This window comes from Humulus lupulus, chromosome 6 (genome assembly GCF_963169125.1).
Source record: "Humulus lupulus chromosome 6, drHumLupu1.1, whole genome shotgun sequence".
Taxonomy (NCBI): Eukaryota; Viridiplantae; Streptophyta; class Magnoliopsida; order Rosales; family Cannabaceae; genus Humulus; species Humulus lupulus.
The window spans coordinates 114,875,966-114,893,288 of NC_084798.1; the positions used below are offsets into that span (position 1 = coordinate 114,875,966).

At 35.8% G+C, this 17,323-nt stretch overlaps 1 protein-coding gene across 3 annotated transcripts; it reads right to left on the reverse strand.

The window, feature by feature from the left end:
• Window positions 1-3,439: 3,439 nt before the first annotated feature.
• Window positions 3,440-16,358, reverse strand: LOC133782458 (uncharacterized). 3 transcript variants are annotated; one of them, XM_062221776.1, is made up of 14 exons: window positions 16,225-16,358; window positions 14,093-15,227; window positions 13,248-13,989; window positions 12,631-13,123; window positions 11,777-11,928; window positions 8,260-11,700; window positions 7,914-8,138; window positions 7,550-7,753; window positions 7,255-7,458; window positions 5,859-6,017; window positions 5,277-5,624; window positions 4,728-5,157; window positions 4,041-4,131; window positions 3,440-3,811 (listed from the first exon to the last, which is right to left on the reverse strand). In XM_062221776.1, the coding sequence occupies exons 2-14, from the start codon at window positions 15,223-15,225 to the stop codon at window positions 3,604-3,606; spliced, it is 7,830 nt and encodes a 2,609-aa protein (XP_062077760.1). In that variant the 5' UTR covers window positions 15,226-15,227; window positions 16,225-16,358; the 3' UTR covers window positions 3,440-3,603. The 3 variants fall into 3 exon arrangements, with proteins under 3 accessions (XP_062077760.1, XP_062077759.1, XP_062077761.1); XM_062221775.1 differs by lacking the exon at window positions 16,225-16,358 and adding an exon at window positions 15,824-16,035; XM_062221777.1 differs by lacking the exons at window positions 3,440-3,811; window positions 4,041-4,131; window positions 4,728-5,157; ... (1 more) ...; window positions 5,859-6,017; window positions 16,225-16,358 and adding an exon at window positions 15,824-16,053 and having other exon boundaries at window positions 7,255-7,370.
• Between the last annotated feature and the right edge of the window lie 965 nt (window positions 16,359-17,323).

A 17,323-nucleotide genomic window follows, 5' to 3' on the forward strand; every position in this document is an offset into this window, starting at 1 on the left:
TTAATCCAAGCCCATTATGTCAAAAAAGTGCTTGACAAATTTAGTCATCTCAAAATCAAAGAGGTAAATACACCATTCTATTCAAACATGATGCTTGAAAATAATGAAGGAAGAGTGGTGAATCAACATAAATATGCAAGTGCAATAGGGAGCCTGATGTATGCCGCTCATTGTACTAGAGCGAACATTGCATAAGTGGTTAGTAAACTCAATAGAATTACTAGCAACCCAATTGTGGATGTGGATAAATGACAAAAGATGTCAAGCACAAAACAAGCACTCAAGAGGAGTTCTAAGAGATAGAAAAATCCTTAAGGACCAAAATCGTGCCTCCCTGAAGCCCAGGGGGCGATCTGGTGGGGAGGGGGTGAGGTCACCCAAAGGGCGACCTAGGGGGGTGAGCTCAATACCTCATGGAGCCTGGCAACGAGTTCGGAACCTCCCAAAGCAGTAGGGCGTGTTTGGGGCCCCCTAAAGGCTAAGAAGATGGTCTCAAGAACCCCCAGAAACACCAACTTAAGGTTATGCCAAGGCTTGGTCAGGGGGCGAGTTCAGGGTCCCTCCAATGCTAACGAGATGACCTCAACTTATGGATATCTTCCACTTGAGCCTCCAAGAGCATATCACGATACTGACAAGAGAATGGTATGGGGAAATCCTGAATGCTTTTGAGTACGGACTAGGTACACCTGACAGAAGAGTTACGGTTATACGATATCAGAATAATGTGGAAGCACCGCACCACGTCCCCGACAAGTAGTAGGCACGACATCCGTTTTGCCAACACCACTACTGCCTACTCTGTGATCTCCTGTTGTACCTCATAGTACCATTTTGTTTCGTCCCTTGGGGGCCACAATGTAATAGAGACGAAAACTCTCACCTGTAAATAATGACCCTCTTCCAAGAAGAGAGGAAGTGGGAAAATCGTTGCAACATTGAATTTAAGAAAAATATAGACATTTTTTCTCCATTATAGCTCTATAATTTCCTTCAAGTTTATCTAAGCTCGCCTAATCTCACACATTTCATATTTGTCTTTGTATTTTCTGACCATAACTTAGTTGATGAGTTATCACCATCAACAGTTTGGCGCCGTCTGTGGGAAGAACAAGTGCCAAAAAGTTGTTCTTCCATTAATTCCGCCAAGGAAGCATGCCAAGGCATACAAAATGCCTCAAAGATTACTAAGGAGTAGAGGTTCACCTTGACGGAACCCAGCTAAGGGCATCCATGAGGGGCCCTCCACCACCAGAGAATGGAGGTGCACTAGAGGAACATCAGGCCCGTGGCGAGGAGGAGGAGGTATCTTCTTTGGCCATCCTCCCAACCACATACTCTCCGACACCACTCGTTGCTCCTGCAGGAGGCCATGCAAATCCACTTCCACCAAGACCTCCGATGGCTCCCTGTTCAAACCACAACGACCCTGGCCCTTCCACACGTAGGCCTGGTAAAGGTCCATGGGTACACTTGGTGAGCTCAAGCTCCCGAACCCATTTCTATGAAGACGAGATATGTGATTTTCTCCTGAAAAATCCAAGGCTCTATACCACACTAGAAAACATGCAAGAGGTCCTGAACAACCTACTACAAGGAAGGTTAGAAGCGCCTCTTCCTAAACACAAAGGGAAGGAACAAGAGCGAAAAGAGACCACCATATCTGTGGATGACGGGAGGACCCAACTCTCCACTAGTAACACCCCCAAGAAGTCAGGAAATTGACACCGAGATGCAAAGCCTCAAAAGTAAGATAGTCCCCACATTAGGGGAACATGGGGGTGCCGATGATTTTGATTATGAATTACCATTTAAAAGAGAAATTCAAGCCAAACAGCTCCTTGCCACAACAAACCCTAAGTATCATCTAGACGCTTTCAATGACTTGATGAAATTAAGAGGGGTCAACAATAAGGTGAGATGCCATTGATTTTCGGTCATACAGAAGAGAGTCGCATACAAGTGGTTCAAGAGACAACAGTCGGGAACCAACAGATCATGGCAACAGTTCTCTTACGAGTTTCTTCAGCAACACCATGTCCCTTGTGATTACGCGATGCCAAGAACCAGTCTTGCCAACGTGAAGCAAGGGGAGAATGAAAGCTTGAAGAGTTATATCCATCGATTCAACATGGAGGCGACTAAGGTGGGAAGCCTGTCAAGGGTCGAACTAAAGATTGCTATCACAACCGGAGTACGCTCTGGAAGAAAATTGTGGGACAACATGCTCAAGAGGGAAGTTGTAGACCTAGATGACTTCTATGAAAGAGCACAGAAATACATGAGTAGAAGATGGGCATGAGAATCTCAAGGCAGGAAGGAATGAGCCTCACTGAACCCTTCTCCTTGCAATACTCCTAACGATGCAGAGAAAAGGAAGGCGTACGAGGGTCAGAGGGATGATTGTCAAAACAAGCATAGGCGTGGGAGTAAACCTAACCTACGCCATACACCTTTTATACATAATTGACAGACTCAAGGGAGCATATCTTCACTACCAATGAGAATCAAATCCCTTCCGAAAGACCACCACCCATGAGGCAAGATAGGTCAAAGTGGGATCCAAGTAAATATTGTCAGTACCATAAAGACATAGGTCATACCACAGCAGAGTGTACCCACCTCAAGGTGGATATCGAAGAGCTCATACGCAGGGGGCACCTGGGCAAATATGTCAAGAGAGAAAACTCGAGGTCGGATGACCAACCGGCTTCGCCCCGTGCTCCAGAATGAGATTCGAAGGTCCAAGGGGAGGTTAGAACGATACTTGGAGGCCCTAGGTTCGGAGAAGCCTCACATATTATATTTTAATTAAAATATGTACCATTAACTATTCAAATTAATATAGTCATTAACTTACAAACAATAAAACATGGACATTAATTTTTTTTTTTTTTAAATACCATTTATCATAATTTCTCTCCTAAGTGAAAAAAAAAATAAGTGAATGTGCTAAGACACTGAAGCTCTTGTTTTACTATCTTGTAGTGGGAATCAAGCTCTTGGCTTTAACATAAGCATTCGTGATTTTTGAAAACGACCTAATTTTATTCTTCATTAACCATAAATATCCACACATTTTATTTTTATAATTAATATTCACAATTAGAGACAGAGCGAATAAAATATCATGATTACAATATACATTTTGGGATGCATGTCTTACATTTTTAGGCTTGTAGTTTACATTTATGAATGTAGTTAATATTTTTGGTTGGTGGTTTACAATTTTAAACTTTAGACTTTGAGAATTAAGGTTTACATTTTTAGGCTTGTAGTCATGTGGTTTACATTTTTAGCTTATACTTTACATATTGGGGGTTGTGGTTTACATTTTGTAAGGATATAATCGACAATTTGTTAAAAAAAAAAAAACTAGGTATAAAATGAATATTTCAAAATACAGGTAGAAATTAAATGGGCTTTCTAAAACTGGGTATAGGGTCTAAAATTGAAGTTTTCTCATATACCAATTAATAATTCTAAAATTTACATGTCGGTATTCTGTACAAATTTAACCAAAATCTCAAGACATGAAAATTTGTATGTGTAAATTTTCAAAACAAGCTATATCATAATACAACACGATAGTTTATAATGAATTCACTTATCGGTCTCCAATATGCTTTTTTCCCATTCAAAGGCATCGATTCTTTGCATTTCTTCTAACAAACTTTGCAGCCCTTCTGATCGCGGACTTCCAAGCACATGTGCAATGATATGGAGAAGAATTTGGCAAGCATGGAGTTCACCTATCTTCTGCAAATCAGTTAATTCCAAGAAGAGATCCATCCATGGTTGGTAAAATGACCTATTAAGAAGCAATGTGCAAAGATCAGGATAATATGACTAAAGAGGGCACTGAGAAAAGATTTTCATGAGATTTCACATTATCTAAACTGATGCAAGTGAAACAGAACCCAGTAGTGATCATCATTAGTCTATGTCAATTTGTTTTTCCTCTCCAAAAATATCGATATAAAAGATAAGTGAAAAGAAAGGGAGAATCATAATGGGCAGAAAAAATAACAACGTATTACCATCTCCATGCAGGATTTGCTTCAACAGGGTAGCGTATTTTCAACCACACTGATTCCAATAGAAGCCGAAACCCATTTTTATGTGTAGCATCTGAATCAGAGAGCATAAATTGTAAATTAAATTTGAAAGATTATTTGCTTTCACTCCATGTCTGTGTCAAGTACAAGTGTCATAAAACATCCAAGTTTGGAAAGAGCAAAAGCCATATGCAAGACTACAGTTAGCGACACAATAAAATAAGCAACCGCTAATGCAAAGTAAAATGTCAAATGTAGTTCCTCATGTGGTAAACTTAACTACAGATGGTATTGCTTACAATTGTAGGAAAGTTGTCCCTTCCTTGAGTTCTTGTTTTGAGTTTCAAGCAAGTAGTAAGAAACTAAAATCAATTGTAACTATTATTTTTTGCCCCATTCTTAGGAAACAGGCATTTTTGTCCCATTCTTAGGAAACAGGCATTCTTTTGTGGCTTATGTCTTTAGTTCCAATTTAAAGGCTTGCTACCAAGTTATTAGATTATAATCTTTCCCCAATCTTAAAGCTGGTTTTCCTTGAACTTTACCCAGAGTTTCCTCCCTAATGCCTCCTGAAGAAATTCACCAACCCTAGGGTGGAACCAGAAAATATCCAATCCATACAAAGCTAATTTTCTATCATGAAGTAGCCAAACAAATGAATCAGTTTACCTGCAAGACTCAAGGCATTTTCAAGGAGAATACTAAGTGCAGATACGACTGATGGTAGAACTTTGTGGTTGGTGCGAACAAGCAATTGGAGGTAAAGAATTGTCGAAGCTAAAAACTGGTCACGCTGAATCCTATCCTCTCTGCCTTCTTCACATTCAGTTTCAGCGTGATCAAATAAACTCACCAGATCCTTTAAATTCAACCCTAGCTTTGGATCCAAATTTTTGGATTTCACTTTAAGTTTCCCTAAGATTACAGAAGCAGTGAGCCAACGTAGAAGTTTTGATACTAGGGAGTCTTCGGATTGCTCATCCTTTGAAATAGCTGAGAGAAAGTGCCGAGATTCTTTGTTTTGATGCAATTTTGCTGAATCAGCTTGCAACGCGGAGGAAATTGCCCATCCAATAAACTTTGAAAGATTTTCTTGACTCTGGAACACATCAAAACAAGTTTTCATTGTAAAAACAGTTAAAGCTGCTCTCAATATACACGGTAGCAGACTAATACATATATATATATATACATGTACAGAGAGAGAGAGAGAGATACCATGCAGAAAATAGCAGCTGGAGGTGTATTCATGAGTATAGCTTTGAGCCCAAGCTCAGGATCAGCCCGAGCAGCATCATCATCCGTATGAGTAGCCTCACATATTTGATACAAACCATCAATTGATAGGTTAAATTGTGATTGATATATTTTCCTTTTATGGGATATATTCAATGTTGATATCATAATTTCTAGAATCAAATTGACCAATGTTACATGTTCCTTTACCAATACCACACCATTAACCAAGAATCTGCACAGGTGGGACATAAGTTCCATGAGCTGCTCAAGGGCCTTCTTTTGCAACCACTCGATTGTGTTTCTGGAGGACATGATATTGTGGACAACCTAATACATTATAGGTAAGTTAGGAGAGAAAAAAATATTTATTAATCTTCTTTTCCTTTCCTATCCAAAACTGCTCTTGACAATAATATTATACTGAAGCTTCCATCAACATAAAAGACAAAATTTATAGTCATCAGACACCTAATAAAATTTTACAAAGCTTAAAATACATATAAAAACTCGATAAATACATTTGAAGGAAATTGGGGGAAATAAATGGTTCTGTGCTTTTACCTGTAACACTACAGTCAATTGCATTATGAAAAACTTCTTTTCCTCTCTAAAGTTCATTTTACTGAAGATCGAGAGAACAGAAGACAACCACGAAAAGAGACCACAATTTTCAACCAGATGACGAGTCATTTTGTAACATTTAATGGATTTCTTCAATATCTGTGAGACAAAATAAGAAAGTTCTATTAGTTAGAAAGCTTGTAAGCAACACTGTCAATTAACCATCACAGGGTCTTAAAACTACAGAACATGATGTTAAAAGGCCTTAAATTTGTTATTTCCAAAAGAAAAGAAAAAAAAAAGACTTGCAATATAAATGGAAACAGTAGGACAACTTTACATTCAATCAAATATTGAAATGAACTGTAAAAAATATTTAAACATTCAAACTAAAAGACAACTGACTACAAGCTAAAAGGTGTAAAAGCAACGATGCATCTTCACTCTGCCATAATTTTATTAGGTTTACAAACCAAATTTGCTTTTCAACTTTCAAGAATCTCAATAACTATTTTAACCCCTTATGGACGCGGGAAATCATCAATTAGATTGGCAGGGTGAAGTATCATTCTCATATCAATGCCAAAGTATAATTTTCTCAGTTTAGTAGCAATGGAGTTTGAGCAATCTCTACAAATTGGGTGGCTAAGCATGAATCAAGGCCAGGAGCATTTAAATAGGTACCAAAAACCTGTCTGATTCAGAAACTATACAGCTGAGTAGTTCCATTGCAATTACTTTCCTTTTTCCAATTATTAGTGTGAAATGTATATAGTTGATTTGTAAAGGATTCTAAGACTCTTAAGCAGGGTGTATAATTCTTTTTCTCATCACTGTATATCATATCACTGTACTTTGAGCTCACACTATCAATGGAGTTATACTTTCCAGATACAAATTCACAAATTAAAATTTGAAAACTGTAATTCTTACGATAGCAAGTACTCAATAAAAATCAGACAAGAATCTTCAACTTTTATCCCCATGTCTAAGATAGAACCGTGACTAACGAAACTGCTAGGGCCCAATAAAGAGTAAAAAGAAATAAATTAAGTAGTGGGGAGCATGAGAGATTTTCTAGAAGCATTCTGTAATAAAAGAGTGAAGGTGGTTTTGAGGGAGTGAAAGAATTTCTAGAAACAATGAGTGTAGTTAAATAGTGTAGGATAGATTGAAGGGGTTATGTATTTTATGAATTTGGATTAGGAGCTGTTGCTCTTTCGCATATCACCAGTGATAGTGTGCGTGCGTGTGTGTGGACGCATTTCTCTTTAAAGTAATTCCAGAATTATTGTTCTCAATCTCCTACTGTTTTTTCAAGAGATGTGTTTTGTTCTTGGCTCTATTCATGTGGATCTATTTGGTAACAGACCATCACAATTAGATAAGAGATTACCTGAAGAATGAGATCCTTGGACTCATTGTCTGAAAGTGGAGAAAAGTAATAGCTCATTAGAGTCTCAAGAATGGAGTTCCTGGTGTAAATTTGAACATCATCATCCAAGTTCAACCCTGCATATAGTAGGCGAAGTATCCACAACCTTTCAGCTTTAAAATTAACAGACGTACTCCAGAAGAATTCATTAAAAAGAGGTACATTCTGCAATATGAAATTTGAACTCTATTAAAACAAAAAGGGAAACAAAAAAAATACAAAGAGTAACATAATATTTATGTCATAAAACCCATACCTTCATGCTCAACTTAGACGAATTCATCAAAACCCTACTTAAGGTAGCATAATGATCATGTGAAGGATCTAACAATATAAATGATGCCTCTGCAGCAAATATTGCAACAACAGAGGGAACTCTTTGCCATGGTGTTTCTATACCATTTTGCAAGGAAGTCAGCAAAAGTCGTATCCGTGTCACTTCTTTCCGCTTTTTACATAGCTGAAAAGATAGTTTCAAGATTGATCAACAAAAACATCGACAAAAATATAAATGCAATGTCATGGTCATACTAAAAACAAGAACTAATCAGCTCTACATCAAGTACTTGATAAAGAAATAGAAAAAGACAAATATAAAATATGAAACCAGAAGTCATTACCTCCAGTGCTTTCTTAAATATCCCAAGGATACTGTAAGCCAATCTTCTTATCCCATCATCAGGTGATGACATGCTAACAAATGCAATAGCAAGCAAGCCTAAACCAGCAAACTCCATGGGTTCAATATGACCCACTGATAGGCTATAAAGCGAGAAGTGCAAGATGAAGACAGGATCATATCGCTGTAGATTTCCATCATCAGGAGTACTAGTCTGGGCATAATTCTGCATATAAATTATTGAGAATTATGCATGTAAGACTAGACAGAATATAAATATTACAGAAACCTTGTGTAGCTCAACACAATCAGATTTGTTACTACTGAACTAGCAAAAAAGGACATACCGCAAGCATATGGGTAAAATCACTGGATTGAAAATGTTCTGAGGATATTGCTTCATGAGTTGCAATTCTATCGTAGGGAAAATATAGCACTGTAGAAGCACATATTTTGGGGTCAATGGGAAGGTTATCTCTAAATTGACTTCTATGACGTTCTTTTACTGCTTCAGCATTAGCCCCCATATTAGATGGATCATGTTCCAAAGCTCTTTCTTTTTCTATTTTCAAAGCAGCATTACCCCATAGGTGATCAGAACCAGCAATGTTTTCAGCCTCCAATCCATCAATAGATTCAATTGCCAACATCAGATTGTATATCTCCATATCAATTTTGCTAAGCTTTGCACCATAGGTAGACAAAAGCAGTAAATGCAGACTTTTGAAATTTATGCCTACACTTTTTTTAAAATCAAAAGCCAACTCATGAGGTTTGGATGGAAAGAGTGTCCGCAACAGTTTAATAACCTCCAACTGTCTCATGTACAACCCAGTTGTTTCTAGATAATGACTGCTATCAGATGCATTATTTTCAGTAGTAGGAAAAGCAAGATGTCTCAGAACACCAGATATAGGCCTCAAAAATGCCCCAAGATGTGAACTATTTGTTGAGTTAGAAGCCAACTGAATGCTAGACTCAAATTGAGAGTGGGCAAGTAGAAGCTGAAGATAAAAGTCACGTGAAAATTTCCCCTCAGACAACAGAGTTAGGATATCTTGGAGCATTTTCAAAGTTGTGGGATCTTCAAATCTAAATCTAAGAGCAGACTTCATCAATTGCTCTAGAAAGGGAATGGATTCTAGCTGGATAAGATAACTATGCATATTATTGGTTAATTCAAGAATACTTCTTAATATGAAAGCTTCTAAGTATCTATACAGGGACAAAACATCTATGCTCTTTTGACCACTATATGAACCTGAAGGGAATTTCTTAACAATCAATTGCCAAATACCCACTAAAATGTTAATAAAGTACATTCTTGAAACGTCCTCTCTAGTTGACCCCATTTCCATCTGAACATCTTTCAAAACCCCACTTTCTTCTAATGGAAGAGACTGACTTTGATCACAATTGGGAAATAACAATATCCTGCCAAATGATATCTTTGCAATAACTCTATTAATAAAATTCAATGAGTGGTTAAGTGAGTAAGAATCAATTTCACCAAAATCACAGTCTATCAGCTCCTCATGTTCAGCAGAATGCAGGAATATGGAATTAAATAACTTCAACCGCTTCTTCAGTTTTACTGAATCTCCATCTAACGCAAAGTGATACTGCAACATACAGATGGCTTTTCCAAGAAGACTATCATTTACAAGATTGAGAAGTTCTTCAGTAGATGATGGTATGAACTCACCATATTGCTCCTGAAACACGTCACTAAGCACAAAGCTCTTCCAATTGACAAAACTCTTCAAAAGTATATTTGAATAAAAACAAGGTATACTTCTAAAGTGCTTGTAATACTGAAATCCATATTTAATGCAGTATGAATTTAAGTATGACAAAGCAGTAGGTAGAAGCATCAAATAATCCTCATCAGAAGGAGCAAAGTCAGGGAGCTCATCCACCATTTTCCCTTTATGAGCTAAACCTTTGTTCACCATACTCAAAAATAAATGTCCAAAGATTGACAGATGAAGGGAGCTCACATCAGTGAGAAAAAACAATAACTTAGCTCTGGTCTTTGTTGTCTCATAAATGCAATGGGAAAGAATTTTCACAGAAGTGTTTATGATAAGTCTTGATAATACCAAACAAGAATGAAAATTATTGTGCTGCACATATTTTTGTCTGTGTGCAGCTTTAACAGCTTCAAGCAAGCAGAGATCCGCATAATCTGTTTTAATATGCAAGGCCAACTTAGTCACTTGAAAATAGATCTCCTCAACATTCTTTACATTTCTATTTCCTTCCATTTCCCAAAGTAAATCGTATTTTTGTCTCTTTGACAGTGGCTGCTCCAAATAGCTAGATAGATTTCTGAAAGCACCAGCAGCAATACAAAATCCAAAAGAAATAACAGATGTCCTGTTAGCTTTCCAATCTGCATATGTATCCATGGAAACTCTTTTAAACATCCACTGCACCAAATCGAGCAGCTCAAAGGGGCCTACAAAATGATTCAGAACATGTAAAGCATAGTATGGTTGGAGGAAGGGCATCAGATTCCCTGTGCAAATGCATACCTTAAACCTGTCCTTCACCACTTCAATAACCCTCTGGATTGGAACATTAAAAACTTTCCTAAGTTCTTTCCCAATGCCTTTTTCGCGTTTGTTATTAAAATGCTGGCCATCGCAAAGAGAGAGGAAGTACTCATAAGCTGTTCCCAACATATCTAAAACATGGTGATCTAACTTATGAACACTCTGCCTAGATAAATTAATCGAAGTATCCATATTGTCAAACAGGTTTGCCTTTGCCAAGCCCATCCCACAGGTCAAGGGGTGAGATAGTGATGTCTCTACTGCAGGATGACAAAAGATGGTTTCAGCCACTTCTTGGACTTCTTGGGTTGACAAATGAATTCTACTAGTTCTGTGACAATCAAAATCCACATTTAAATGTAATACCTGACCCAACAAGTCTTTCAAGAGAATGAGACAAATCTCAGAAAGTTCTTGGAATTTGGCTAAAGGGCTAACTTTATAAGATGATTGTAACTGATGAATCCAGAATAACAAAAGGCGCAGATAAGAGACAAAGCAGTTATCAAATTTCCACTCTGACAGTTTAGCCAACAGAAGGTCTTTTATTTTCATGGGCTGTGACGAATAAGGACCATTGGTGCACATAAGGGAAGGGAATAATATATGGAAAGGTGTCTGCTTTAAAAAGAAACTAAAGGTAGCTGCAGCTTCATTTGCATTAAAAAATTTGTCACGGATCACTTCTCCTGCTACCAAAGCACAATCAGTGACTCCACCGACATCATCTTTTTCGCCTTTGTTTTTACCAGATAGAGCCATTTCCAGGCCAGGAAGAAAGATATCAGGCCATAAATTAGAAACACTTGTCAGAAAGGTATGATCAAGAAAGACCACAGATGGCATTAGATACGTGAAAACACCAGAAAGAGTTTCTGATACAGTCACAACAGCTGGGAAATTTTTTGAAATCTCTTCAGGCGTTGTGCAGATGATTAAGGAAGCAAAGGCTTTGGTCATATCAGCTATTTCACCATTGTTCCCACTGGTTAAGTTTCTTTTAACTTCATCCAGTGCAATCCCAAAAGAGCTAACAGCTGGTTTAGCTTTATTATCAATTGAAAAGACACGTGTTTCTGGATGAGAAATACCTTGTGAAAAAATAAATAAATTCCTCAATGGTCTCCACTCACAGAAGGCAGCGCCAGAATCATCACTAACAGAACTATGTTCACCAAGTCTCTCAGATAAGATTGAATCAACTACGGCAGACAGTAACCTCGCATCTACCTATAGAAGTTAGTACCCCAATCAGAATTTTTACAAATAGCAAGCAATTATTAAACTAAAATGCTAGACATTTTACCTGAGTTTGCAAGATATATTTTAGCGTATTACCCACATACAATGATATCATTGATTTCTCCGGCAATGTAAAAGTCCCAGATTCAGAATCAAGCAACCTTAGGCACTTTTGCAGTATACATACAACGAGAGGGCTGAAATCAGGTGATATATCTGCCAGAATAAAGAAAAATTAGGGACAAAAATAAGGCATGTCATAGGTCAATAAAGGGTGAAAGACATCAATTGAAGTTAAAAATGTCGTTCACTTCTTTCATTGCGTGGACCACTTCCATACAACTTCGATTAGTTATATAAGAAATAAAAAAATTCAAACAAAGCAATGCGCTAGTTACTAATCTAACAGATGAAAAAGTAAATGGATTGATCCCAGCCAACTATCTGGCAAAAATATGTGTAGTAGTATGGGTCATGCAACAATCACCACAAATCTTATCACAAGTACATAGACTAACATAGTCAGCGCAGCATCTAATTAATTTCTCTTTTCTCTGTGGGCGTGATGAATAAAATTAAGAAATTACATCTACAACGTGAACTAAAGAAAACATCATTGCTAGAAGTATTTTAAAATACCATCATGAAAAGTCAAAATACCGTTATTTTTTTTCATGGCCTTGCTCAACCTTAAGGTGCTAAAGGCATCTCAAAGATTTGTCCTTTATAATATTCTCATAACACATTTTTGTTTTGAAATCCATATCACAGCATAATAGATGTCTCAATTTTCTAAGACAAAACATAAACTGATACAAAAAAAATGACAAGCAGTAACATCTAACAATTATACTCAAACTGACAAGAATTAGTTCACCAAACTAAGAAGCACAATATGACTATGTGAACTATAGTTACCTTTTAGCCTTTCTAAGTTGCAGGTACGAAGCTTAACCATGTCCCAATATTTAAATAAATTATTTCCTGTGGTAGAAATTGCATCACATAAGAATGAGATGACAACCTGACACAGGCTCTGCAATACTTCCACACATGGAATGTGAAGAGAAGAATTTCTTCTGTCATAACCTGGTATAAACAAGAACCATGATCCAATCTCATGACGATTTCTATCAAAGGCACCAGTACTTAACATCGCTGCTTGTGCTAGATCACATGCTTGATTCTTAATTTCACTTATGGGTGAAAAAATTAACAAAGTCATAAATGACTGAAGATGTTTATACATCAAAGGAGGGGCTGTAAAAGGAGTTCCAGTGGGAGACCATACAACGTATTCGATTAGCAAAGACAATAGAGAATGCTGTAAGTTAGTATCTAGTGCCAAAGGATCAATTAGGAGACTTATAAGGAACTCAAATGATCCTTCCAAAACAGTTGGCATTACTCGCTGCAAAATAAGAAACAAAAGTATGATCAAAAGAATCAATTACAATGGACAGTTATTCCGAGAGAAACTAAAAGATTAGCTAGATTCTGGGAAGCTTAGTATGAATAGTATTAATGAAACTTACAAAATAAGTTTTTAGAGCATCAAGAAGCTTGGACTGAAAGAATATCTCTACATCTTTCATCGCAAAAGGAGACATATCGCACAGGTCTGAACCCCAAATTTCATGAACTTTTATAATATCCTTTCCAGTGTCAAATTCATCTGCGCTAGGTGTACCTACAATTCTTTCACTGTCCTTAAATGAAGTAAGGTCTGCAGAAAGATTCACTCCACCTACAATGATATCTGAATCTGTGTTGTTCATATGATCTCTTTTCAATTTCTTTACATCATCTCTGCCCTGCTTAAGAAAGTCTCCTGAGTCTGGTTTTCTCTTTAAAGAACTGACACGAGTTTTGGATTGGCTACTCAGAGATGAAAGTAGAGTCAGCAGAACTTGTGGATCAGGAAGCAACGTTCGAACCTCATTTTGAATTACTTGCTTAAGAGATGCCCAACCTTGTACTACATCACTTGAAGGAAAACTACTTTGACTATTTATAGCCCCAATTAAAAATTCCAGCAACTTCAGTGCTTCAAAAAGCAGCCGCAAAGTTCCATGCTTCACTAGAAAATCTAAGTGAAGCAACCCCTTATTGATAACTGACCGGGAGAATGAACGAGGACACAAACATTTCAAGACACTCTGCAAATATTCACTGTCAGAAGATGGCAGATCATGAGGTTTGGAAGCAAGGAAATCAAACTTTAGGCCAGTTCCCACTGATGACACCAAATTTGCAGCCAAAGTCACAATTGCAAACCTGCAAATGACCTAGTCATAATAGAAACATACGGGAAATACCTATAAAGCAAATTATATGGCAAAAGAGCAAATAGGAAATGCAATAAAATAAGATATCTAACCAATTAGGTGATGCATAATCTTCAATGTTGTAAGGAAACTCTTCCATATATGCTGCACCAAAAGAGGGTCTCCCACTAACAATAGCCGAAATCAAATCTCTATGAAAGATGCTCTCAGTTGCTTTCAGTTTCTTCATCAGCCCCAAAAGACGTTTTGGATTACCCCTTAAAGGACTTGGGTGTCTTGTAAGATCAGGCATCAATCCATTACAGGGATCAGTACAGACCAAAACAAGAATATTATACGCCAACTCTGCAGCATAGCCACCATTATCCTTTCCAGAAATATTGACCAATTGTTCCAAAGCACCACTTCCAAAAAGAACACTCCTAAGACCTGGAGGAACCAATGACTCCTCAACAAGAATCTTATCTCTCAAAGTGGACAGAACATCAATAACAGTCTCATCGTCATCATCATTCCCAAGCCCACGAAGTACACCAGAATACATTTCCTTCTGCTGCAACACCCACCTCAACAACCCTGGCTTGCCTACCTCCAAAAATGACATAGCAAACCCAACAAAAGACTTTCTAGAAGACTGTTTTGCTTTCTTCTCATTTTGATTCTTCTTGAACTCAGCCAGCTTAGAAAACCCTTTGAGCTTGAAATCAAAATTCTTAGCAACATCAGAAGCCAACCCTGAACCCCGCCGGACAATCGAAGCCATAAGCCAAAGTGCTGCATTTTGGCTCTTTGTTTCTTTACTATTGAGCTCTCTGTACACATCTTGCAAAAGTTCTTCAATAATCAATCGAGCAAACTTATCTAGAACCCTACTTATAACTAACCCCTCCTTATCATTTGGTTTATACCTCCCATCAGGATGACTCAAAATAACAAAAGTTAATTTTAAAATGTATGATAAACCAGGTTTTCCTCGTTGAAGCTTCCAAGCATCTAGAAGCTCTGAGCACCTAGATGAACTCCTCACATAATACCGAAGCAACTCACTTCCAGAGTTACCTTTCAGTAACTTGATGAACTCCTTTGTAGCATCTGAGCATAACTTAATTTCCAGTGAATTAATTTTATGTAATAGTTCTCTGAGTTTAGCTTCATGATTCACTTTAAGTTCAACCTTTGGAACCCCTTCTTCCTGAACCCCACTGTCAAAACCATCGTCCACCATAACTGCAATAAAATAGAATAAAAATAAATTATCTATTTTTATGCCAGTTATTATGTTTATAATACATATTAGGAAGAGTGCACTCCTATCTCGACTTATTAATTCACATGTAAAGAAAAGGAAAATCAGTGAGTGCCATGCTATAAAAAAATCTCATAATCATTGAAAGCTATCTAAAATCTACAAGATAGAGTGCATGGTAAAGAAAATCTCGATTTACATTATTAACCTTAAATGTTTAATCAAATAATCATATTTGTCAACACAAAATCTTATACTTTTTATAAGAAATAGTACTGGTGTATATTATAATGATTTACAAATAAGATTACACCCAAATGAGTTTGAAAAGAACAACCAGCCTCACCAAAACAAACTCAAACAAAGGAACAAAGAACCCACAAAAGGAATAAAAAAGAATCGGAAGTTATAAAAACAGTGGAAGAACAAAAAAACTAAGTTAAAAAAAAAAACATTATTGGTTGCTGCATAGGTTGCAAATATTGCTACGGACACAGACAAACTCAGAAAACAATACGTGGGTATTCAAATAAATTTGCCAATTCAGTGGATTGGATTTAAGATCAACAGCTTCAACCTGATATGATCATCATAAAAGCTACTCTGAAATATAGACAGAATTCTCGGACATCGTCTGTTAAGGACTACACAATAGCAGAGTGTGCAAAAAGTCAAATAAATACTCACACTATAAAACAAGACCCAAAAAGGCTTTGAATATAAAAGGAACCAAAGGAAAAAAAAAATTAAGCAAATGAATAAGAAAAACAAACAATGCAGTAATCTCAATGTCCAAAATAATAACTAAATCAAAAAAAAAAAAAATCAAATAGTTTGAGTCTGCTGTACAACCTCAAGGTTTAAAGAATTATTATTATTATTATTATTATTATTATTATTTTGACAAAAAGGTTTAAAGAAATTTCAATAAACACAAAATCCAGAACGAAAGAAAGATATAAAACAAAAGAGATAAACCTGGACCAGCAGCGACCGTGGAAGGCGATGGAGCAGGAACGGCGGGCGAAGGGTGGAAAGGTCAGGAGGGCAGGGGCTGTGAAACAGAGAAGAAGACGGTGAAGGGTTTTGGTTATAGTGTAAAACCCCTAAACCTGGCGGACAAAACACTAATAATAAATTTATTTATTTTTAAAGTATACATTTATTAATTCTTTCAAAAGAAAATCTTAGCTTTAATTAATAAAATATTAGATGGTTTTTGGTTGCAAAACAAAAATATAATAGTAATAGAAATGAAAAGGAACAGAAGTTTAATTATTTTATTTGATTGAGACTTTGTAATAGTAATTCAATAAAATTATTATATTTGGTGTAATATGGGATTGAATAAAATGGAATAAATTTTATATTATTTTAACCAAAATATCATTACTTTACTTTTATAAATAACTTTTAATCAAATTATCATTATTTATTGATATTAGTTTTTATTATATACCATATTATTATTTTTATTCTATATCATAAACTTTTTATTAAATTACTTTTATATACAAAAATATTTTGTAAAAAGAAGTACAATAAAATTTCATTAATACTTAACAATTAAACTTAATTGAATGAAAGTTTTTTATTTTATTTTAATAAAAAAATTCATATATTCTAATTTTATTTTAAATCTTAATAATATATATATAAATCAATCTTAATAGTTTGTAATTGTTGTTATATTTTAAATAATTTAATTTTTAATCTGAATATTTTTTAAAAAAAAGTATATATTATATACATATATAATTTAAGCATATAATACATAGAGATAAATATATATACTATTATTTTATTTTTATAATTTTTTTAAAAATAATGTATAATTTTTTTTAAAAAATTACTTTAACATATTTTCATATACATTTGTAATTTTTTAAAATAAATATTTGATCACCATTTCTATCTAAAAATATAAAATGTATAATTTTTAATACAAACATTATTATCTATTTATATGTGTCAATATATATTATGCACAAAAGAAAAAAAGAAAAGAAAAGGGGTGGTGCATCATAGGGCAATTTAGGTCAAAGAAAAAAATAAAATATAAAACACACAAATTCCT

Bases quoted from the DNA above. Each gene is read 5' to 3' on its own strand.
- LOC133782458 (XM_062221775.1), bottom strand. The intron at 11,701-11,776 runs GTAAAATGTCTA...TAACTTCTATAG, and splicing joins AATATATCTTGCAAACTCAG to GTAGATGCGAGGTTACTGTC. The intron at 4,132-4,727 runs GTAAACTGATTC...TCTCTGATTCAG, and splicing joins AAATGCCTTGAGTCTTGCAG to ATGCTACACATAAAAATGGG.